At 35.1% G+C, this 24816-nt stretch overlaps 5 protein-coding genes across 5 annotated transcripts; 2 read left to right on the top strand and 3 right to left on the bottom strand.

Moving 5' to 3' along the window:
* The first annotated feature begins 4395 nt into the window (after positions 1 to 4395).
* Positions 4396 to 6246, top strand: LOC130501595 (WAT1-related protein At4g30420-like). Its single transcript, XM_056996423.1, has 7 exons — positions 4396 to 4644; positions 4739 to 4807; positions 4922 to 5038; positions 5130 to 5370; positions 5456 to 5614; positions 5715 to 5866; positions 5940 to 6246. The coding sequence occupies exons 1-7, from the start codon at positions 4466 to 4468 to the stop codon at positions 6121 to 6123; spliced, it is 1101 nt and encodes a 366-aa protein (XP_056852403.1). The 5' UTR covers positions 4396 to 4465; the 3' UTR covers positions 6124 to 6246.
* Positions 6247 to 6959: 713 nt separating this feature from the next.
* Positions 6960 to 8577, bottom strand: LOC108854601 (UDP-glucuronate 4-epimerase 1). Its single transcript, XM_018628205.2, has one exon. The coding sequence runs from the start codon at positions 8415 to 8417 to the stop codon at positions 7128 to 7130; it is 1290 nt and encodes a 429-aa protein (XP_018483707.2). The 5' UTR covers positions 8418 to 8577; the 3' UTR covers positions 6960 to 7127.
* A 5489-nt stretch (positions 8578 to 14066) lies between these two features.
* LOC130501596 (GPI-anchored hemophore cfmA-like) lies at positions 14067 to 14632 on the bottom strand. The gene has a single exon (XM_056996424.1). The coding sequence runs from the start codon at positions 14514 to 14516 to the stop codon at positions 14190 to 14192; it is 327 nt and encodes a 108-aa protein (XP_056852404.1). The 5' UTR covers positions 14517 to 14632; the 3' UTR covers positions 14067 to 14189.
* Positions 14633 to 16136: 1504 nt separating this feature from the next.
* On the bottom strand, positions 16137 to 16994 carry LOC108852017 (glycine-rich protein DOT1). The gene has a single exon (XM_018625501.2). The coding sequence runs from the start codon at positions 16919 to 16921 to the stop codon at positions 16427 to 16429; it is 495 nt and encodes a 164-aa protein (XP_018481003.1). The 5' UTR covers positions 16922 to 16994; the 3' UTR covers positions 16137 to 16426.
* Positions 16995 to 21327: 4333 nt separating this feature from the next.
* LOC108848778 (cinnamoyl-CoA reductase-like SNL6) lies at positions 21328 to 24322 on the top strand. Its single transcript, XM_018622213.2, has 6 exons — positions 21328 to 21580; positions 21662 to 21819; positions 21906 to 22094; positions 22972 to 23125; positions 23694 to 23886; positions 23986 to 24322. Exons 1-6 carry the CDS (start codon positions 21457 to 21459, stop codon positions 24077 to 24079), a joined length of 912 nt encoding a protein of 303 aa, XP_018477715.2. The 5' UTR covers positions 21328 to 21456; the 3' UTR covers positions 24080 to 24322.
* Positions 24323 to 24816: the final 494 nt, after the last annotated feature.

Below are 24816 nucleotides of genomic sequence, written 5' to 3'. Positions count from 1 at the left end.
GTAAAATGGTGCCAGCTTAATGTTCAAAAAAAAAAATGGTGCCAGCTGATAGAAACGTTAGAAGATGCCATAATATAATAATGGTGCCAACTTAGAACACCCTGCGTTGAAAAATAGAGACGCAGTTTATTTTGGGTGCTGGTTACTACTCTTCCTCTTTCCTCTGTATCACAATAGGGAAATTTTAAGGTTTTTGCACATCCATCAAGGAATTACATATTTTTATTCAATATTTCTAGTTTGTCTAAAAATATCGATAGCTACAGTTAATTTAACCAATAAAAATTCATACTGAAAAATACAAATGGTCAAAATATCAAATTATATTCTATTTTACATAGAAATTTAAGTATAGTTAGTTCACTAATTCATGATTTCAACTATATAATAAATTAGTATAATAATTTTTCGTTGCAAAAAATCACTTCTCAAATAATAGTATAGATTAATGTTTTCTAAACATAGTCTTATAGTAATCAAGCAATGTATATTTGACTTTAAGATCAGGCTGAAATTCAAAATCCACTATACCAGATTAGATTAATAATAACTTTACACATTTTTTGTTTCAAGTTAATTAGGAGAAACACAAATTGGAATACAGGTTTCTTCCACGCATCTACCAAAAAACGCAAAACCATTAACAAATTTGCAATGATAGAGACGGAGGATGGAACTTCAGTCTACAAAGAAGAGGAAATAGCTGCAACAATAGAAGCTTACTATGCAAAGATGTTCACTTCCAATGCGTGTGATCCTCAGATGATGGCTGGAATCATAGAAGAAGCTATTACCCCCCGACTGTTAGAGGAACAGAATGAAGCACTGACAAAGCTCCCTTCGCCCCAAGAGATAAAAGAGACCCTCTTTTCCATCCACCCTAATAAGGCACCAGGACCAGATGGGTTTTCTGCTTGTTTCTTTCAAAAGAACTGGTCAGTAGTAGGCAACGACATAGTTAAAGAAGTTCAAGAATTCTTTACCTCCGGTGAAATGCGGAGAACCATCAATGAAACGCATGTTCGCTTAATCCCGAAAAGAAGAAGTGCAAAACGAGTCGCCGACTACAGGCCCATTGCCCTCTGCAATGTATACTACAAGCTGATCTCCAAGCTTTTGTCGAGACGCCTCCAACCCCACCTCCAAACGCTGATCTCAGAAACGCAGTCTGCTTTTCTTCCTAAAAGAGCAATATCAGACAACGTTTTAATAACTCATGAAATTCTTCACTACCTAAAATCATCAAAAGCGGAGAAGCATTGCTATATGGCTATCAAATCTGACATGAGTAAAGCCTATGATAGGCTGGAGTGAGAATTCATTCGACTAGTCCTGAGGAAGATGAATTTTCACCCTACCTTAATCCAATGGATCATGCAATGCATAGAGAAAGTCTCCTACACGTTTATCATAAATGGCGCTACAAGAGGTTTTGTCAAACCAGAAAGAGGTATAAGGCAGGGAGACCCCTTATCACCATACCTCTTTATCCTATGCAGTGAAACTCTGTCAGGTTTGTGTAAGATTGCGCAGAGACAAAGACTCCTCAAAGGCATCTCTATAGCAGCTAATTGTCCCAGCTTGAACCACCTCCTATTTGCTGATGATACGATGTTTTTCTGCAAAGCAAACAAGAAGAATTCAGATGCACTCAAGACTCTACTGAACACCTATGAAACGATCTCAGGGCAACTCATTAATAAGCAGAAATCATCCGTTTTCTTCGCAAAGAAAACACCAACACAGACCTGAGAGCTTGTTAAGTCAGTACTGGAGATTGATAAAGAAGGAGGAGTCGGGAACTACCTTGGGCTCCCAGAGCATTTTGGAAGGAAAAAGAAGGACCTCTTTGCTTCTGTGGTTGACCGTATCAAGATGAGAGCCCAAAGCTGGTCCTCGAAATTCCTCTCTACTGCAGGCAAGACATTTATGTTAAAAAGCGTCCTAGCACCAATGCCTTCACACTCGATGTCATGCTTTAAGATGCCACAATCCCTCTGCTCTAACATCCAGTCGGCGTTGACACGCTTTTGGTGGGACGATGACCCTGACCACAAAAAGGTCTCATGGATATCCTGGGACCGAATGGCTAAGCCAAAAAAGAAAAGAGGACTAGGATTTAAAGATATTACCTCCACAAACGATGCTCTCCTCGTAAAAATAGGCAGGCACATTATCAAGAACCCAACCTGCCTTCTTGCCAAAGTGTTGCTAGGAAAGTACTGCCACTCGGAAGACTTCCTGCTATGCTCAGCACCAAAGAGCGCCTCTCATGGATGGAAGAGTGTATTGATAGGCAGAGACCTCCTACTCAAGCAACTTGGCTGGATGGTTGGCTCAGGAACCTCAATCAACATCTGGAAGGATCCCTGGCTAGCCCACAATGAGCAGACCTATCGGCCCAGCGCCATAAAGCTTCCTCTATACCAGAGTCTCCGACCTATTCCTGCCAAATTCAACGGAGTGGGACCTGGAGAAATTAGAACTCATCCTTCCTTTCCACAAAGAACAAGTCTTAAGGATCAAACCAAGTAAATTGGGAGTACCTGATGAACTAGTCTGGTTGAAAAACACATCAGGTGAGTATTCCACGCGATCAGGCTACTTAACGCTGATAGAGGAAAAGGAGAACTCTACACCAGTAAACCAAGCTCCACCTTGTGACTGGATGGCTAACGTTTGGAATATCAAGACATCAGAAAAGATAAAACTATTCATATGGAAATCCCTACAGAAGGCATTACCTGTAGGAGAACAGTTTGCGATTCGAAACATCCCAATCTCCCCTCTCTGCAAGAGATGCAACGCGGAAGAGTTTATCCTGCATCTCCTCTGCACGTGCCCATATGCTAGAAGAGTCTGGGAACTAGCTCCCCTTTCAACTGCCATCAACATTGACGCTATCAAAGATTATCAAACAGGTTGGGAGCAGGTAAAAAAGATTCACTCTTTACCTCCCATCGGTATTGAAGCAGGAACTCTAGCAGCGTGGATTGTGTGGAGTCTCTGGATATCCAGAAATCAATTGGGGTTCCAGAATAAAGAGTTTACTCCGGAGGAAACAATAGCAAAAGCAATTGTGGATGCCCGTGAATGGAAACTGGCTCAGCCCTCACCGTCGCCCCCAACATCGAAGCCTTTGATCAGATCGGAACCAAGCCCTTGCAGTGATAGATTGATCCCAATCTTCACCGACGCAGCGTGGAATCCCACGACAGGACGAGCATGACTTGGTTGGATCCTTGATGATAATCCATCAATCTGCGATAGCAGCTCATGTTGCATCGCCCCTATTGGCAGAAACCCTAGCAGTGCATGTTGCTCTAACCTCTGCTTTCTCACGCGGTTTGGAACAAATCAAAATCCTCTCTGACTCTCAGACCCTAATGAATACTCTCAACCGTCGAAGCTTGAAGACAGAGTTATTTGGCGTACTCCAAGACATCTACCTCCTTTTTTCTTCATTTAAGTCTGTTCAATTTACTTTTATTCCTAGAGCCCAAAATGCCATTGCTGACTCTCTGGCAAAGCAGGTCCTATGGGCCTCAAACTCTACTCTTTAATTTTAATGAAAGCCTTCTAGTTTGAAAAAAAAAAGCTATATTAGGTAATAGGTAAAATTGAATTGATATTATTATATCGTTCTTCAGTTAATTCACCAAATTTAACAAGACGAGGTTGGGAAGAATTATAATTCATTGATCTTCTAAATAATCGAGCGGCGGGCCAGGTATCTGCGACGATAACAATTTTTTTTTTTGAATGAATGTTAAATTTTATTCATCAAAAAAACATTTTTTACAAACTAGTGCATACTTGATACTTGAAAAAACAAGCAAGAAAAAGGATAAAAACAACTCAAATTTGAAAACACCCAACCCTTAAACTCAACAAAAGCAAAATCTCCCTCAAGCTTGACCATGTGGAACAAGTCAAGCTTGGAAATGCTATGAGATTCTCCTCATTAAAACTCTCATTAGAGAAAACCTAAATGAGACAAAACTCTAATGAGAAAAAAGAGTAAGAATCCCATAGTAAGGGGACTAAACCTTTTCAAACCTCCAACCAAGAATCAACCTGCGACGATAACAATTGTGTTTAAATGTTATCTTAGTTCATATTTTAGATTCGTAGAAGCAGATATTATTCTTAGACAGTACTAAATAAGTGCCTGCATTTTCCACGACTTCAACAATTGATCAAACAAAATATAATTAACAAAAAGATAGTGATAACTCATGGACTCATTCGTATACGATGATGAATATATAAAATATGTCGTCGTTTCTAACAAGAGGATAAAGAATGAAACTGACAAAAAACATATTAATTTTCTAAAATACTACTGTTCACAACATAAACATATAACAGAGAGAGAGAGAGAGAGAGAGAGAGAGAGAGAGAGAGAGAGAGAGAGAGAGAGAGAGAGAGAGAGAGAGAGAGAGAGAGAGAAAGAGAGAGAGAGATGGGGAATGTAGAAGAGTACAAGCCGGTAATGGCGATGATGGGGTTGCAACTGTGTTACGCAGGAGTGACTCTTTCTGCAAGAGCTACTCTGGTTAATGGAACAAGCCCTCGGGTCTTTATCCTCTACAGGCAAGTCTTTGCAACCATCTTCATCTTCCCATTTCTCTACTTCTCAAGGTAATTAAAGTCATATCCCTCTTTCTCTCTATATATATGGATATTAATTTGTACCTAGTTCTTGCTAATTCGTGTGTGTGTGTGTGGATTGTAGGAGAAGATCAAAGATATCTTATTTGGATCTAAAGAGCTTTTCTTTAATATTCATGGCCTCGCTTCTAGGGTAAGAGTGTATATGTATATTAGTATATATAAAAGATTTGTTCGTGCTTATTTTAAGACCTCTAAGTTTGATGAATCTTGAACTATTTTTCCTTGTTTTTTGTTGTTGTTGCAGCATTACGATGAATCAAAATCTGTATTGTGAAGGTATTTACTTAGCTTCATCGTCAACGGGAAGTGCCATGTGTAACATCATTCCTGCACTAACCTTCCTAATCTCATATCTTGCCGGGTACATACATAAATAACATTTATACATCTCCTATTATATGGAAAATTGGGGAAATAAGATTCATGTGTAACAAATTACTGCTGCTCTTTAGATACGAGACGGTGAATATCCGAAACATCAGAGGTTTAGCGAAGATATCAGGGACAGTCCTATGTGTAGTAGGAGCAATCTCCATGACTTTGCTTCGTGGACCAAAGATTCTTAACTCGGAATCTACTTTACCGTTAGAAAATTCGTTACTAGGAGATCTTACGGACCAGAACATGTGGCTGATTGGTTGTTTGTGTGTGTTCGCTAGCACTCTTTGCTATTCTTTGTGGCTAACATTTCAGGTAAACTTCATTGAACTGCAAAGACTGTTACTCTTTTGGTGACGTTTCTTGCTTTACAAGAAATCTTTGTTTCAACATACCCTAGGTTCCAGTCTCTGCTTATTACCCAGACCACCTCTCTTTATCAGCGTGGATGTGTTTATTCGGCACGATACAGTGTGCAGTCGTCACTTTCTTCTTTGAGAAAGACCCAAACGCTTGGATTCTCCATTCTTACTCGGAGTTAGCGACTTGTCTCTACGCTGTATGCACATATAACACTTATATTTCATTTCATTTCTCTTTTTAGCAGTAGAATAATCAAAATATTAACATAAACCTTAATGTTGAAATGCGATTGTTAGGGAGTTGTATCGTCAGCGCTTGCTTTTACGGTCCAAGCATGGGTTATATCTAAGAGAGGCCCTTTGTTCTCAGCAATGTTTAACCCTCTATGTACAGTCATTGTCACAATCTTGGCTTCTCTGATCCTTCAAGAAGAGATGTTCACCGGAAGGTAAAGTAATATTTCTTTCATATAAGATTACTAAATACAATCTGTAAACATCAATCTTTCTATATTTTTTTAGCTTAATCGGAGGAATATTTGTAATCATGGGACTTTACATTGTGCTCTGGGGTAAAGCTGAAGATGTCATGATAAATCAAGAAGAGAGAGACAATACGAATAACTCAGATGTGAAAATTCAAATCGAAGATTCTTCAAGCACATTAAACTGTAACGGAGATCTGAAGAATCCACTACTGTCCTAACAGAAATCAACAGAAGAAATCCAAATACAGCAACAATTAAACTAATTCAAGCTTTATTTCTTCTTCAGTTTCTTAAACTCTGATATATGTTTGCTCTAATAAATGTAAACTGATATATGAATACATAGTCCAAGTCTAGCTTCAATAATAACAAACTATCACCCTTTTTCATCAAAAGTTTTGTATCGTTTTTGATCAAATACCCATATACATTAATCACTTTTTATTTCTTATCATTCTTAGAGTATGTATTACTTTTCAGCCAATGACCCACGATATATAATCCATAGTATAAGTATAACACGTTTGATTGAAAAAAAAAAACAAAGATTTGTTTGAAACTTTGTGAGTCTTGTTCCTGAAATATATTACTTAAGAAATGCTATAACTTTAACAAACTTTAGAACAAAAATCAAAAACTACTTCCTATCCCCCACAAACAAGGCTCTTCTTTACCAGTACCTTTCAGATACACAAAATGATAAATATGGTTTATTGTACTCGTTAGTGTCGGCAGATAAGATAACGTGACATGAGTACTTCACAGCTGGACCATCAGTACGATTACGACTGAAAAATTAAATTCCCACATCGAATCCAACGGTTACCGTACAGCTCAGGTCTTCTTTCACCTTTATACACAAGTCTCGTGGACCCAACACACCACTAAAAGCCCACTTTCTCTGCTGTCTCATAGCCTCCCCAGCTGTCCGATATTCCAATTTTATTTATTTTAAATATTTTTCCCACGAATATCAAACGATTTTATACGACCGTAAATCCCGTAATCAACACCTTTTTGGCAGGAAATATTTGCTAAGAAGTAAGATCAAATATAATTAAGAAAATAGATTTGATTCGGTGTCCTTTTTTTCTTTGCTTGTCTTAAGAGCAAAGAATATTTAGATTTTCTTCTATTATCCTAGTAATAAACATCTCTCCCCCAAAACGAAAATAAACAACAATAACCGAGTGTAAAAATAATATAAAATAAAATTTCACCGTTATTGCTCAAGCTTGGCTTTAGTATTGTACCCGTAATAAGAAAGATACCATCTAACGAACTTCTTCAAACCGGTTTCCAAATCGGTTGTCGGTTTATACCCGAACTCTCTCCGGGCGGAGCTGATATTAGCGTGCGTGAACGGAACGTCGCCGTTTCCAGGCATCTCCACGAAGTTCCTCTTCGCCTTCACCTTGAGATGCTTCTCCAATATATCCACCAAGATGGGAACCGTAACCGGAGACGTGTTCCCCAGGTTAAAGATCCGGTACGGTGCGGCTCCACGTTTTTTCCCACTCGACCCGGTGCTTTTACCCGAGGAGTCAAGAGATCCTAAACAGCCTTTGACTATGTCGTCGATGAAAGTAAAATCCCGGGCCAAATCGACCCGGTTTTTACCCCGGTATATCGTGATCGGTTTACCTTGGAGAATATTCCGCGTGAATGAGAAGTAAGCCATGTCCGGTCTACCCCAGGGGCCGTAAACCGTGAAGAATCTTAAACCGGTAATGGCAAGACCGTAAATATGATTATAAGTGTGGGTGATTTCCTCACCGGCTTTCTTGGTCGCCGCGTAAAGACTCGCGGGCTGATCTGTTCTGTCCGATTCCGAGAAAGGAGCCTTCTCGTTGAGACCGTAAACGGAACTAGACGAAGCCCACACGATCGCCGGCTGAGGGTTAGCCGCCTTGCAAGTCTCGAGGAGGTTGACCAGCCCCGCGATGTTGCTGTGAACATACGACTGAGGATTCTCCAGCGCGTATCGAACCCCGGCCTGAGCCGCGAGGTGCATCACGTGAGTGAAGGCGACCACGTCGAAGAGCTTGGAGAGGAGCTTGGCGTCGTTGAGGTCTCCCTCCACGACGAAGATCCCACGGGAGGAGAGGAGGGACATCCTCGCGCGTTTCAGGGAAGGGTCGTAGTAGTTGTTGAAGTTGTCGAGGCCCACGACGCCGTCGCCGCGTTTCCTCAGGGCGAGGGACACGTGGCTGCCGACGAAACCGGTGGCGCCGGTGACGAGGACGGAGATGCCGCCGGAGCGGTGGATCTGAGCGGAGGTTCGCACCTGTTTCTCCCACTGGATGCCGCCCCAGGAGGCGGTGAGGTAGCGGCTGCCGGAGTCGACGAAGCTCTGGAAACTCAGGTAGGAGGCGGTGAGGGCGATGAGGAAGAGAGCCCAGAGGAACATGGTGCTTGTTGATGCGAAGCAGCGGTTTAGCTGTCGGTTTGACCGGTCGATCTTGAACTTACCCGGGGTTGATGGAAACAGCTCATCTTCTATGGAAGGCATGATTGAAACTCTTTACAAGATTTTTTTTAGTTTTCTTCCTAAATATTATCCAGAAAATTTTATAGAAATGAAAATAAAAATGGTGAATTTAGGAGAAAGAAGACAGATGCAGATTTTTGGTTTTGGTTATTTTCCAAAAAGCATCTGCTAAGGAGAAGAGGGAGACGCGGAGAAGTATATATATACAGAAGGCGAAGGGGACAAGGAGACGCGTTAATTCTGAGTTTGACAGATTGGCTTTTGTCTTAACTCCTAATTATTTGTTTACAGGTAAAAGAAAAAAAAACTAAATCCATAATAGTTTTATTTACAACATCTAAATTTTAAATATACCATTAGTTAACTTAATTTACAACATCCAAATTTAAGATTTACAATCAGGCTATTTAATTTACAATACCTTCCTTTTTTTTTATCAAAATTTACAACACCTTCCAACACTTCATTTTATTATAAAAACCTTTGCAAATTTGGACAGTAACTCATCAGTTTCACTCATTCAACAATTACACATGTTATCTAATCCCAATCAACATTATTTAAAGATATTGAAAACAAGAACGTGCGACCGACTTACAACTAATGTTGTCTAAACTTCAAAAAGATCAAATGCTTAGGTCAACATGTGTGGTTTGTTTTTGGATTATCTGATACATCACTCCGGTTCGCAAGGCGTGGTATGTGCATGAAAGTATATATTATCTTTAATCCAAATTCGCATATTAGCAAAAAAAAACTTTATCAGTCACCTAATAGTTACAATTGAATAAACATATCAAAATCGTATGTCTAGAGTCAACGATCTCACCCTAAACGAGATCAAACGAAGTAGGACGAGTCAACTTGACACCATCCTGTTGATTTTCCAAGCAGTCATCTATCACATATAGAGGGAGCGTAATTCAAGACGACATCAGGGCAAATGGATGACTACAGGTCAATTGCATAAAAGTTATAGACACAACGATGAAGAACAAAATTGTCTCAATGAATTATGGGCCGCAGCACAAGCACGCGGGATTGCTGCAACGTTGATTTCAGTTCACAAGCTAAACTAGTTTTTGGATTTTTACTCTATTTCTTTTTTCTTTCTTTCCTTCTTTCCATAGTATAATCCTCTTTCTTGATTCTTTTGTAAATGTATTTTTTTCTACTTATCAATAAATTTAAAATTTCATAAAAAATATATATTGTAATATGTGAATAGTGGGTGTATTCAGAGCAGTGTGCCTCCAAATTTCGGATAACCAAAGAACATAATAAAAAGTTAGTTTGTTATATATATGTAATTACAATTAGCATAGCAAAGTAATTTAGTACTACTAATTAGTGCTCTTTATATGATTTTGTCGACTAGTCATGGCCCGCATTGAGTCAAATTTCAGCAGAAAGACGTTCGAGAGCATTTATCAAAATTTATAATTTAGAAAGAAAAAATTGTCATTTTACTTTAATAATTTTTGTTTGTTTTGCTTCTAAATAATTTGGGTGAGGAAATAGTTGTACTTTTCCGAACAGGATAATGCAGAGAGAGGACGTGCGGACCAGACCATTGGCTGTTTTGGGAAAGCGATGACAGAATGACATAGTAGAAAACTGCGTGCCCTCTCTAACATTACCGCTTCCCCAAGTCACGGTTTCACCATAAAAGAGAAGGCATGGGCCACCCTCTTACCGGATGATTCGGGAGAGACACTGTTTCGAGACCCTGGAAATACCGGTGATATCCGGTGAATTTGGACGGTGCTTTGGTCGTGTATATTTTTAACTATTTATTTTGGGTATATTCTTTCTTTACTTCCATGTTCCTTCATTTTTTAAAGAATTATTTTACTTTCAAAAAATATAAAACATTATTTATCCAATCTCGAAGACAGATTCATACAGTATATCTTGCAATAGAAAATGTTAATATTCGGTCATGATATTATGTTTTACGGATTTTATTAAATTTGGACGGTGTGATCATATTTGGTACATTACTTCTTTTTTAATTTTGAACAACAGTATATTACTTTTTTATTATTTGGTATATTACTTCTTTATCTGATGTTTCGAATATCTATTAAAATGATTATTTACTTCAGATGCATAAACCAAATTGAGCTATCTCGGAAGATAGGTTCATACTCTTTTGGTAACAAAAAAAAGACACGTTAAAAATGCGTGAATTAGTTGATAGTTTTATCATTTATGGGTTACGTTATTATGTATTTTATGTTTGATATCTTTACATGAAATGTCGTCGCTGCCTAGTTCATTGTTTTTAGGTTCAGTTGGGAAGATTCTTTGTTTCCAGACTATTGTAATTGAGCAACAAAAGATTTGCGAGATCCCGCTTGAATTAGAAATTGAATAATGGAGTAAGCGATTATAAATTTATAATGGACCAAGTTTTTAGTAACTAAGGGGGGTGTATTCAACCGAGAGTTTTAGGTGATTTGTATTAAAATGACAAATCCACTGTTATTCAAACATGAATTTTAAAAACTCATTTAAAATCCACTGTTATTGAACTTGACATTTCGTAAAGTACTCTGAAATCCACTGTTATTGAAAATATTTTAAGTTGTGGAGTTTTAAAGTTTTGAGGTGATTTTAGGGTGTTTGAGTGGAGTTTCTTAGTTAAAAAAATTAAAATTCAAATCCCATGGTTTTAAGTGATATTCTAGAGTACTTTAACAAAAATCATTTAAATCTCTGCAACTTATTCTAATCATCTAAAACTCCATTAAAAATCAAATCACATCAAATGTTAAATTGAATACATCCTCCTAAATACATATCACTAGTTAACCATTGTTGGAGTCTTTGTCTTTACACTAACATGCTTAAATCGTCTGCATTGCTTCATTTATCTTACGTAAATTTGAATCTATAATAACAATAATTATCAAAAACTGGATCCTTCACTTTTATCATTGGGTTAGGTTTTGCGGAAAAGATGTACCCGGATACGCCAAAGTTACACCAGGTTTATTAGGAATTTGTGTCAATTATTTAGATAATATAGTCATTTAGAAAAATAAAACAAAATTTTAAATACTAATGCATAATAACTATCAAAAGTTTGATGATTATATTCGATTTGATTCATCTAAATCGAACAGACTTTATTTACTTGAATTGGGCACTACAAAACAAGCCAACTTAGTTTAGTAAACGTATCTACAAACACAATTATGAAAAAATAAAGCTCACATTGTTATATACTATCATTAGGTGCACCAACCTGATTAAATATTATAACAAAAAAAATTGAAACTCTGTTCTAAGGGATGGAACACTATTTTTATTTTATTTTATTAACATTTAACGTAAAAGATAAATAACATTTAGATGAGAAAGCCTTTTAAAAAGAAAAAAAAACAAGATAATAACATTTAGTTATAGAGTTCAATACTCTATAATATTAAAATAATAATTGGATATCAAATATTTGTTAACAGATGACACTGAATCCAAGTATGCAGATCAAAAGTAAAGAACTTAAACTTCAGATTTCTAATATTTATTCGATACGCATAGGTCACGTCTAAAGATAGATCTTTGCTCAGGACGCCACATGAGTACATGACCGCATGTCACTAGAAGTAATATAGATATTCTCCAGTTAATCTTTTGTTGCTTTTTGTTTGTTTCAGTTTTCATGTTATAATATTAAAGGAAAATAAATTTCCGTTATTTTTGTTTTATTCAGTGTTGATTGTATAAACTCAAGTTTGTTAAGGTGTATTATGTCTAGTATATAAGGAATCTGTGAAATATAGCACAAAACTCATTTTACAAAAAATAAATACGCCATATTTTATAAAGTAACATTTCTTCTTTTCTTCAAGCGAAGGCTACCACTACAAGAAAATGGTGATATTGCAACATATTTTCTGCAACGTTGTCTTTTCTTGAAATTTGGTAACAGATTTTTACCATGTTTTTGCAATCATAAATACATATCAGCAGTTAAATATAAATTCACTGCAACCCAACGACAAAAAAAATCGTTACAAAATTTTGTTGCCAAATTGCAATTTTTTTTCCTACTTATAAAAATTTTCTTGCAAAATTCCCATGAAAAATCCAAAGAAAATGAGATGTGGCTTTTTGGAAAAAAAGAAAGAAAATACCATGTTTTAATATGTGACACGTTTATCACTCTATTTGCAACATGTTTATTTTAGTATTATTTATTTTCGATTTAAAAGTTAATATATATATCCCACTTAAAATAATTTTTACATATTATTTTATCAATATAATTTCAACCAGAACTATATATTATTTCATCAATATAATTTTGACCAAAATTAATTAAATTTTTACTGAATAACGAAAACTTAGCTAATTGAAGTTAACTAGATTTTCAATTTTTTTAGTTATACAGATCTTAATTCAAGTTTCACTATATATTTTTGAAAATTTATTGAATTATAATTCTAAATTATCATTTTGTTATGATGAAACAAACAAGCTAATGTATCATTTTTATTTATAGTTCGGTGTATATCTCCACGCCAGAACTTTTCTAGAATAGGATAATACCAGCATATACGTGAACTTAGGGATATGATTCTAGAGCAATTAAGATTTTCTCTTTTCTCAGTTTTTTATAAATATGATTTCTTAATTCCTTGTTATACTTGTGGAGAATTAAGTTTCCATGTTCTGCTTCCTCTTCAACGAAAGAGAGGTTGTGAAACTAGAATTACACGTAACGCATGCCAGTTAGTCAACGAAGGTAACAAACAAAACTCTTACTTCAAAGTGTTTAAAATAAGTAACTTGGTGTGTATATTTTGTATTTTTTATTCTCTGATATTCATTTAAAGATTTTACCATTACTTTTGTTTTTGTTCAGATTCAGGATGAACTCTAGTCGATGTGCTATAGGCTGGAGAAAAACGGAGTCAAGCAATCAATATATGAGAGCCAAATCAACATATCTTTCCTGTGTTTCCAATCCATCAAAAGAAGAAAATATAACGATGTAGAATTGTTCATTTTTCTTAGACATGGTTTTAATGAATTGTTCAATATTGTTGTAACATTTGATTATTTAATAAAAATAGTTATTGATTAATTCTTATTTTTATTATTTTAAATTTGAAAATAACCATCACATTTGAAATTATTGTGACATAGCAAATATAATTCCAAAATAAATACAATTTAACAAATTTGTATTAGAATTATATTGTCGTAGTATGTAGAAACAAACTGTGTGAGTTTAATATTGCAAAGTCTGTTGTAAAGATACAACAAATTTGCAAGACAAATGTTATTGCATTATTACGATGGATTTAGCAATAAATCAATCTATTGCAAAATTTGCAATATTTTAGCAACGAAAGGAATTTGCAACAATCAATCAGCAACATTGTATAATTCATTACAGTTTTATTGCAAATATACATTTGCAACATTATATTGACCTATTGCAATAATTTCTCTTTATTGCAATATAGTTATTTTCTTGTAGTGTACTAACTACTATAACTTGTGATCATATGGTTTGATTTATTAAAATACTTCGAAAATTTTCCTGGAGAAAGAAGATTGCAATTTACGGCTGTACATGCTATGATCCAAATCTAATTAAAAGACTATATATAGGATAGTTTATACTTGTAGGGAAAATAGACACACTCAAAGTTTCAAACAAAGCATAATTTATGACGACAATTTATTCATCCAACTTAGTACACACGATATTAATTACGGCAAACCAACATCATAAAACATACTTTTTGTTTCACATATATCGTGCTTTATAATTTAGTTACCAGATCCTGATCCAGCTCTAGATCCAGCAAATGAACCAGCAGATGAACCGGCTCCGGAACCACCCGAACCACGAGAACTCGAACTTGATGACGAACTAGAGCTAGAGCTAGATGATGATCTGGAACCTGAACCTGAACCTGCACCAGCACCAGAGCCTGACCCGCCGCCAAGACCAATCCCCAATCCAACGCCTAGACCAACCCCAATACCACCTAGGTCAAGCCCCAGGTCTTTTCTTGCCACTCGGCTCTCGGTTAACATAACTAAACTTGAAAGTACTAATAAACCAAGAAGAACTAGACCTTGGACCCTGGCCATTTTGGAGTTCTTCGTGTGTAAAAAGACCTTTAAAAAGAAACTAGTGTGTAAAAACTTGCCAATCAGTGTGTTTTGAGCTTTGTAGTGTCACTTAATTAGATAGAAGAGGCAATAACATGTTTGGGTATTTATAGAAGCTTTGGGATAGAGTGAGCCATTGCGTGTTTATCACCAAATTAGTTCTACCACTTTGTCATTTTAAAATCATAGATACATTTAAAGAAGAATGAATACCAATTAAACACATGTGTAGCTAGTTAAATATATTTTTGATCGGCAATATATGTAAAATGATGAAATAATGATGACTTATAAATTACATAAGTAAAATCGTAGCTTAACCCATCAGTTCGCGAGGTTTTTCAACGGTGAGGTAAAAGAAGTTAAAAGGAAAAGTTGCGGTTTTCACTAGAAATCTCTCTACGTCAATATATTTCATGTTTTCAACCACAAGCAGGTCCTATATATTATGAATTTATCATCATCCTATATATTAGCTCACCTTACTTTAGTTCTAACAAAAGAAATTATTAAGATAATAGAATTGGTTAGTGCACATTTAAGGTACGAATGCAGGTGATGTGTGCATTATCTTTTTTACTGCTGCCAATCCACCAGAGTCGACGGACCACTAAGTTGAGTGGAAGAGTAGTGGTGGACCTGGTGGTTTATACACGCAGAAACTAGTCACTCATATATATTATTAGTCACTAATCTATAGTCCCCACCACTACGAAGTATTAGTCAACCTATTACACGTGCTTAAATTGAACAGAAAGATCGTTCACATTGGTTATGTTTTATTTTACCATGAATGACGACCAATAATGTTCACCTCTCAAATAGAATTCAAAATTTATTTTCATTTTTTCTTAATCCGACTATCAACTTACAAAAGCATTTTTTGAGACCAATACTTATTTGATCAGTTTGTAGAATTATATTTTTATGTAACAAGGAAAATTGTTAAAGTGACATTTAGTATGAAAGTAGTATATTTTAAAACTTTTTTATGACGCCGGAGGATTAAATTTTTGGATCTAAGTTATATTCTAAATGTAAGTTTTTTTTTTATTACAAAATATAATTTCAGTCAATACACACACAACGAAGAAAAAAAACACATTATCTTAGTCGTAAATACATAAACACTTTTAAATCTTAGGTTTGATCGAGTTTTAATTAAGCCAATATATGAGCGTTAATCTTCTTCTTATTATTATTATTTTATTGTTTCACATATCTAAATTATGTATGGTGCGGTTGTTTATTATAGTTGAGATACACATGACAAATTATTTTGTGAATTTTGGATAAGCAAACCTGTCTGTTGTTGGCACTGACACATATGTTATCTAAGATACTGAATGTAAAACGTGACAAAAAAAATCGCTCAAATTACAAAAAGGTAATAAATTATAGATATATATATATTAGTTATCAATGTTCAATGATATAGAGTCGTTCTAAAAATAAGTGCAAACTCTCTATTCATGGTGTTTGCTACTTGTTTTGCTATGTGTTATAAATTTGATTGGATTTTGTTTGTTAAGGGTTATTTGATGATTGATATAAGCGAAAACTGACAAGCCAAAATGAAAAGAAAGAACAAACGTTACGTGCCGGAAAATAAAACACACGACAATGCATTTATTTATCAACTATCATAACTGGAAAATTACAACATACTTATAGACTTATAGTACAAGAGTAAAGCAACAACAACAACAAGAATCCATTTCGAGTATGGAAGAGTACATAATTAACCAAACACGACATGAGCTTTTTCTATCTCCTTTATTCACCCACTTTAGAAAATTAAATTTCTAGCTTTTTTCTTTTATTTCATACTAATAATATTTACGTAAAAGTAAAACACATAGCAGCAATTAGATATTGCATGCATGCATTCAGTCGCCGCCGCCACCGTAACCTCCTCCATATCCACCGCCTTCACCGTACCCTCCTCCATTACCGGATCCACCTCCTCCACCGCGACCACCTCCTCCGCCATGACCCCCTCCACCACCACCACCACCTCCTCTTCCACGGCCTGACCCGGAACTTCTACCAGAACCAGACCCTGCACGTGACCCCGCGTATGATCCCGCTTCTGATCCCGCTTCACCTCCACCACCCCCAGAGCTAGAAGAAGAGCTGCTGGAGCTAGAAGAGGAAGAAGAGCTTGACCCTCCTCCTCCTCCTCCGGATCCTGACCCGGCACCAGCTCCGGATCCGGATCCACCTCCACCGAGACCTATGCCGATGCCAGTACCGATCCCTACCCCTATCCCGCCAAGGTCCAAACCCAAGTCTTTTCTTGCAATCCGGCTCTCGGAGACTAGGCACGACATAGCCAGTATCAAGGTGATTAGAACCAGTGACGATGACTTAGTCACAGCCATAGTTTTGTATATTGTTTCGTTTTTGGTACGTATGTTTTTTTTTCTTTTCAATGTAGAGTATCTTGGTAGTGCTCTTGATGAATATGATGCAAAGATGTTAAATGTATTTATAGGCACTCTAGAGCTTATCAATATGGTAGTGAAAATCATACAAGTCAAAGTTGTGTACACACCAATGACTAAAACATAATAATAGTAACCTTGATCAGGACGTTATCTCGAAAACAACCACAACTTGATAATAAGTATAACACAAAACATCAATTTCAAAAATATTTGTTAAAATTGGAGGTATGACCGACCTATGAGAGGTCCACTTACGGGGAGATTGATAGTGGAGCAGGCACTGAAGGGTGTTCGTTGCTACGTTGTACATTTTAACATCCACATATTTATTTTCGTGCAAAACAATCATTACACGTTTATCATCTTTTTCTTCCTCAACCCCCATCTTGATCTTTTATTCTTTTATGGATTAAAATTATGTGGAATTAGCGTCAAAGGGAAACCATATATTAGTCTTTTAGTGATAGATATTGGTTCAACGGAGATGAGCAGTGCAGTTTCTATTTGCGTTCCCAGGGTTCATCGCCATACAGACTCGGACACTCTCCCCAATCTCTCTTAAACCCTATTATGTAGAAACTTTTGCAAAACATATTCCAGAAAAAAAAACATATTCCAGAAAAGCTGAGGCTTCAAAAAGTAAGCAACAATCCATCAAATATTCTGGCTCAATGGAACGGACTAGTGCATGGACTTGACCCAAAAAAAATTGGGCTGGACAATGCTAAAAACAAAAATTAGGCCGTCAGATTGGTCGGTGATACTTTCTCCTTTCTCAATATAAAACTTGTATTGGTTGATCACCAAAACACATGGTTGATTTATCATTAACCATGACCTTAAACAATTTGGTGCACAAGAATCTTATGAGAGTGCATATTCCTGAAAGCAATGGGCCTTTTTGCTTAAAGCAATGTGTTACCATATTATGGAAAACGATAACTGTCTATCGGTGGGATTCTTTTGGCACCGAACTAGAAATGTTGCATGTTTCATATTTTAGTCCACATCCTACCCCACCACTCACTCCAAACTATTTTTCAAGATAAACCAACTGTCTATCGGTGGGCTTGTTTTGGTACCGAACTAAAAATGTTGCATGTTTCATCTTTTAGTCCACATCCTATCCCACAACTCACTCCAAACTATTTTTTTCAAGATTATTGGTGTTACAATTCACCAAGCCAAAAGAGAAAGTATCATGTGATAAGATTAAGAGTAATAGATGGCCTCTCAGAACTCTTAATCATCTTACCAGTGTTTACGCGAGAGTCTTCCAGCTTTATATAACAACTAATAATATACACAAATCATTTATCAGTAGTCTCGGGTTTACACTTGTTGGCCAATGTTTGAAATAAACAATGTTTCATAAGATCACTTTCCTTATGATATACTATAGTTAAACTACTACAGTTTAATTATCCTGATTCTACCATTTTTATTCTTATATAAGAGGTGATCGAATTAGGTGAACGGAAAATGCGACACAAGTCAACTTTCTGAACTCAAAAGAGAAGGAATCTAAACACTTTCGTGTGGTCTTTATCAAGACATGATCCTGATCTATGAACACGTGGCTCTTAGTTATTTCAATACATTAATTTGTCTAGTTACCAAGTTTTGAGTTTTTCACGAAGAAACCTCTTTGTGGTGTTCAACTATGTAGAAGAAGTACAAATATTTGAGATTTGCCACGTGTAGTGCCTAGGCGACTTTCACCACATCCCTTTTTACTTTCTCACCACGTTGGCACGCATATTGGCCCCACGATTTTACATTCTTCAGTATTAGCCACATATTTTTCTTGCGATTCACGTGTAGTGACTTAACGACTTTCACCACAGCCCTCTTCCATATCAAAATTTTTGTAAAACAACTAACAAAACAGACTGTTACAAAAAAAACTAAGAAAAACAGAAGTTAACCCAGAAAAAAAACATTTTTGCGGGTGATACGTATTGAACTGTGTTTTATTATTAGTACATTTCCAACTCAACTCTATTTTTTACTCTAAAATAGAATAAAAATGAATATAAAATAATAAATATTCTAATCGAGCTTCATATCTCACTTCATTTTGAAGTTTACTCCATAAATGGAGTAATCTATTTTTTTTGTTCATAACTCTATTATAGAGTAAAAAATAGAATAGGGTTTGAACACTTTTACTCCATTTTAGAATAAAAAATAGAATTTTACATTGGAAATGCTCTTAGTCGTCATCGCCAAAAACAAACATCGTGTCCATTTCAAATGGCTGAATCACTGAATAGATATTCGCAGCTCAGTGGCAAGTTGTAACCGAAAAGCTGAGGCAATACATATCTATATGTATTTCTTTAGTATTTTGAAGGTAGTATATACTTGCTTACCAAAAATAACAAACAAAATAGTATTCATAAGTTTTACCAAAAAACAAATTGTATTTATAAGGGTATATAAACCATCTTGGCGGCCTCTTTAAAATAATTTATCATCAGCATAAGTTTTAAAAAACTTTTTTTTTCTGGTAAAATTTTTAAAACATATTTGATTCTTCAACCAGTTGACTTCATTCATTACTTCAACCATACTAATCATGCAACCACATTTTTATAGAATTTAATGCACATGAGCATCATAATCACCCCTATTGAATTGACGCTACACAATTGTATGGGGAATAAGAGTTAGGAAGTCAGGATACATGCTAGCTATGATTAACATTTAACCTAATTTTATAACTGATGCAATCACGTTGAAACATGTATACATTAATATATCTCCACCATATTGAAGACAACTCTTTCTGATTCAGTCACAACAATATAGATATATATGGCATTGTTCGTTATTTACAGAAATTTATAGGATAAACATAAAGTTGTAGTATAAACAAAAATTACATCAACTCGTAAAAACCAAACTGTTAATGGATTATACAAATACTTTAGAGATGTTGGTAGGTTGTAGCTTGCGATGAAACTTCCCCACGTAATTTCTCTACTCGCCACAATCTCTACCTACTAACAGCTAACTACTTTACTCCCAGCGCCCTTTCGCTGTTTTATGTTTATTAATGCTCTCATATTTGATTTTTCTACAATCTTTAAGTTTCGACTATATTATAGGAGTAGTTTGTTAATACAAGCCACCTTTGTGTGAGTTTTGCTTATGTAATTACCGACCCATAAGTTTGTTCAATTCTGGCATTCCGAAACCTAATCCTTCTAATTCAGTATTCCAACATTCATCTATATTGAATTTATATATATATATATATATACTGATATATGCAGTAATATTAGGAGATTTCAGCAGTTTTATTAAAATTATCAGTCTAGTGTACTATGAACTAATTTATTAATATGACTATTTATCATCACCATTTTTTAAAAGCAAATATACAATTTTTCAGTTTTAAAAAAGGGAATATGACGCATCACATTTTGATTATTGATTTCTACTTTTCAAACACATAATTTATATAAAAAAATAGTATCAAGTCCAAATTAACGAAATGATATAAACTAGCTTGGTTATATACGACATCTATGTGTTTTAGTGTACAGTTTGGCAAATACGAACTGTGAATAATATAGGTACATTTTTGTAAAAAAGGTCGATGGTCTCCTTACAAAAACACATAGCAATTAAAGCATGTTTATTTACTTAGTATTCTTATCTTCATCTTATAAATAATTATACGCGAGATTCAAAATCTCGTGCTAAAAAGCGAGTGTGGAGGTTCGAGTCCTCTTCAAAATATAATATTGAAATAGAATAAGTTTGGCAGCGGATCGCGAAATCTTGGTTTTTCAATTATTTCATTTCCATTAACTCTAATCAATTCTTAAAAATAGTGTGTATATGTACACTTTGTTAACTAATGTCCGATTACTAAAACTATTAATAATCACAATCATTAAAACATAAATTAATCTCATAATTTATTATTATTTACCAAATTAATTCTTATACGATTTATAATTTTATTTGTGTTTTTTTGTCAGACGTGACGCATGTCAGAAATGCATTTAAAGAAATTTTGTACCTGGATTTCTTTAATTGCATTTGTATATATTTGTAATATTCGATAAGAAAAGCTTACGGTATTCAATATTATTAGCTGGAACTAATTTTCAAGTATTTCTGAAAGAAGACACGTTGCCAAAAATTATCAACGCGTACACAAAACCCATTAGGGGCTTGACTTGTGGATATTGGATAACCAAAATATTAATTAAGATGGTTACAGGGTTTTAAACTATTAATTAAGAAATACTTTAGTACTATTATAAGAGAGGAGACAATAAATAAAAGATGAGTAGCTGGGAACGTGCAACAGAAAATAGTTCACCCAACTTTCTCCTATTAATATGCTTCTATCTTCTCTTCTCTTCCTACTTCTAACCTTCTCTTCTTCCACACACATAAATACACACACGCTTCAGATAATATAGAAGAAGAACAAGAACAAGAAAATAATGGATCAAGAAAAGTCTCCCTCTTGCTGCTGCGTTCTTGATGCTTCTACTTATGTAGGTTTCTGGATTCTCAAGAAGTTGCTTAGCAGAGGATACTCTGTTCACGCAGCTATTCGTAGAAACGGTATGTTTTCTCTTCTTGGCATAACCAAAGAGAATCTTTTGTTGATTGTTTGATTTGATTGTTTTTGTGTTTGGTAATTAGGGGAGAGTGAAATTGAAGAGACAATCAGAGAGATGGAAGCAACGGAGGAGAGATTAGTGGTGTACGATGTTGATGTGTTGGACTATCAAAGCATACTTGTCTCTCTCAAGACATGTAACGCTGTCTTCTGCTGCTTAGATAGCCCTGAAGGATACGATGTGAGTGACTTCATCAGTCACCATCTATATATGTATTTGTGTAGATTATTAGTTTTGTTTGAGATTTAGTGTGAATATTATTACAGGAGAAGGAGGTTGATTTGGAGGTGAGAGGAGCTATCAATGTGGTGGAGGCATGTGGAAGAACAGAGAGCATAGAGAAGATTGTCTTCTCTTCTTCTTTAACAGCTTCTATTTGGAGAGACAACATTGGAACTCAGAAGGATGTTGATGAGAAGTGTTGGAGTGATCAAGACTTCTGTCGCAGCAAGAAGGTTTGTTATTATTCTTCACTCTCTTTTGTTAATACGATTTTTAGGCATTAATCGCTATTTGTTTATGTGAAAATCTTGGTGTATAAACTGGACGTACAATTCAAAGTTTATTTGCCGGATTAGAATAGCTAAAATATTTTCCCTGACATTTCATTTAATGTAGCTCACATTATTTCAGTATTTTTTATTTGTCAGTTTTATATGTTTGAATTTTGAAATACTATGTACATAATTAGTTTAATTGCAGATAACTTGGATATGTTAAAGTATTAATTTAATTTATAATTTTGGATAGAAAAAAGGATAGGTATCTTCTTAATAGTCAAAGTTGGGGTTTCATCAAATGTATTGTCACATTATCTCGAATCATTTGTGCGACATAGAAAATTCGTAAGGTTGCAGATTAATTGAATATATTCAATTCTATGACTCATAATTCATAAATGCAATGTACAATGATTCCTGTATAGTTAGTTGCCTTTGGAAAAATAAAAGGGCATAATTTGTGTTTATTGATTAATTAGATACAGTTGATCTAGTAGTCTTTTATGACTATCATCACTGTATTAAAGGGTGACATGTTATATAGTATGTATATGTGCGTACATGTTATCATTATGAATCGTCATAAATGAACTTATCTAACTTGTGCGACAAATTATTCGGGGACAATATTAACGTGCTATAGCTGTATGACATCGAATCGGACAGTCAACAAAAAAGTTGAAATTAATGGGCATACCTTTTTTCCTTTCTTGTTGTTACTTTAAGGGGTTTACTCTCTTTTTATTTGGTTACTATTAGTAGTAGTTTACCTTCTTTTTCTCATACGCACAAGCTCAAACTCACGTGCATACATCTTGTATGTTGGATGCAGCTGTGGCACGCATTGGCAAAGATGTTGTCCGAGAAAGCAGCTTGGGCACTAGCCATGGACCGTAGGCTCAACATGGTTTCTATCAATCCTGGTCTTATCGTCGGACCGTCGGTTGCACAACATAACCCTAGGCCCACCATGTCCTACCTCAAAGGTACATACTACATAATCATATAGATACACTCAATATACTTCTAGATGTTTATTAATGTACATTTATAACTCGGTCAAACTATTTAGAATTAAACAACCGAAATATATAGAGATTGTCTCCAACTTGTAAGAAAAAGTGCTCCACAAGGACCACAACTAGTATACATACATTTAAAGAATATCAGCCAATGCCTTTAAAATCAGAACTCCGTGCGGGCACCACTTTTTTATTGCATTACAACTAGTATACATACATTTAAAGAATATACGACAATATCGTTTTATATGTTCTCTTTACTAAAAATACCAAAACATTACTAAAACTCAAAAGAATACCACAGGTTGATTTAGAAAGCATGCAGGAAGGTCACTGTTGTTGAGAAGCGTAAAAATGTTTTGAGAAAGAGGTCCTAAATGAGACATATATTGTTTTCGGTTGAAATTGTGATTTCCATAAGGAAAATCTCTCCCTATATTTTTGTTTCAAACTTTTCTATTACACAACTTGCACGTCTAAATAAATTATATGGACACGGTGTTTGAATTTGATGGTTTGGTGTTGGTAACAGGAGCTGCACAAATGTATGAGAATGGAGTGTTGGCATATGTAGATGTGAAATTCTTAGCGGATGTTCATATTAGAGCATTCGAGGATGTTTCAGCATGTGGTCGATATTTCTGCTTCAACCAAATCGTCAACACAGAAGAAGAAGCTCTCAAGCTTGTCCAGAGTTTGTCTCCTTTGATACCTATGCCACCGAGGTATATTCTATTCTATAAACTTTGCTGTTTTCATGCGAAGATCTTAATCCAATCGATGCAACCTAGTCTAATACTTTATGTATATAAATTGTCATGTAGGTATGAGAGTGTAATGCAAGGAAGCGAAGTTTACGAAGAAAGATTGAGGAACAATAAATTGAGCAAGCTGGTGGAAGCTGGCTCTGCTTGTTAAACAAATATTAAAATTATTAAAATTGAAAATGAGGAGCTTATACAAGAAAGGGTTATAGTTTGTTTATTAAGCTTCTCTCAATTCATACTTCATGGTAGCATGTGTTCTCGTGAACTATTTATTTATAAAATATCATATTGTCATGTGATATATATATTAGTATACGAGTGATGGGTAGAGGTTTTATATATTTTCCGGGAGCACACAATGTCAATGCTTTCTACAATTTATTTATTTATTTTACAGCAACGTTCCCTACAAATGTGCAATACTAATAGAACTAGGATTAGATTGGTTGTTTTGTGCGAAAAAATGTTTGTTTCAAAACACTGATTAAAACACAACGAAGACTAAAAATCTGAAAAAGACTAAAATGCAAATGACAAGATAATTCCACAAACCGTTAAATTTTATCAAAACGTTTTCTTTTATAATGTACAAGTGTACAACCATATCGTCGAACCCTGATTTTACTATTTACTACATAAACAACCACAATTCTGTGACATAATCATCATTTGTTATGAAAGAAAAAAGGTATCAAAAATTACAAAATGGTGAAACTTTTTCTAAAAAACTTCGAGGTCTTTCACATAAAGAAAAAGGTGAAATGAAATCATAGATTAGGTTCTTGGCATTATTAGGTAGGCGTAAAAAACGTTTTATTAGGCGTGACACTGATATAAATCATAGTATTTTCTTGTTTATTCATGTTTTCTTTTTATCAAATTTATATA

This window comes from Raphanus sativus, unplaced genomic scaffold (genome assembly GCF_000801105.2).
Source record: "Raphanus sativus cultivar WK10039 unplaced genomic scaffold, ASM80110v3 Scaffold0221, whole genome shotgun sequence".
Classification (NCBI taxonomy): Eukaryota; Viridiplantae; Streptophyta; class Magnoliopsida; order Brassicales; family Brassicaceae; genus Raphanus; species Raphanus sativus.
This window is presented reverse-complemented; position numbering and strand designations above follow the sequence as displayed.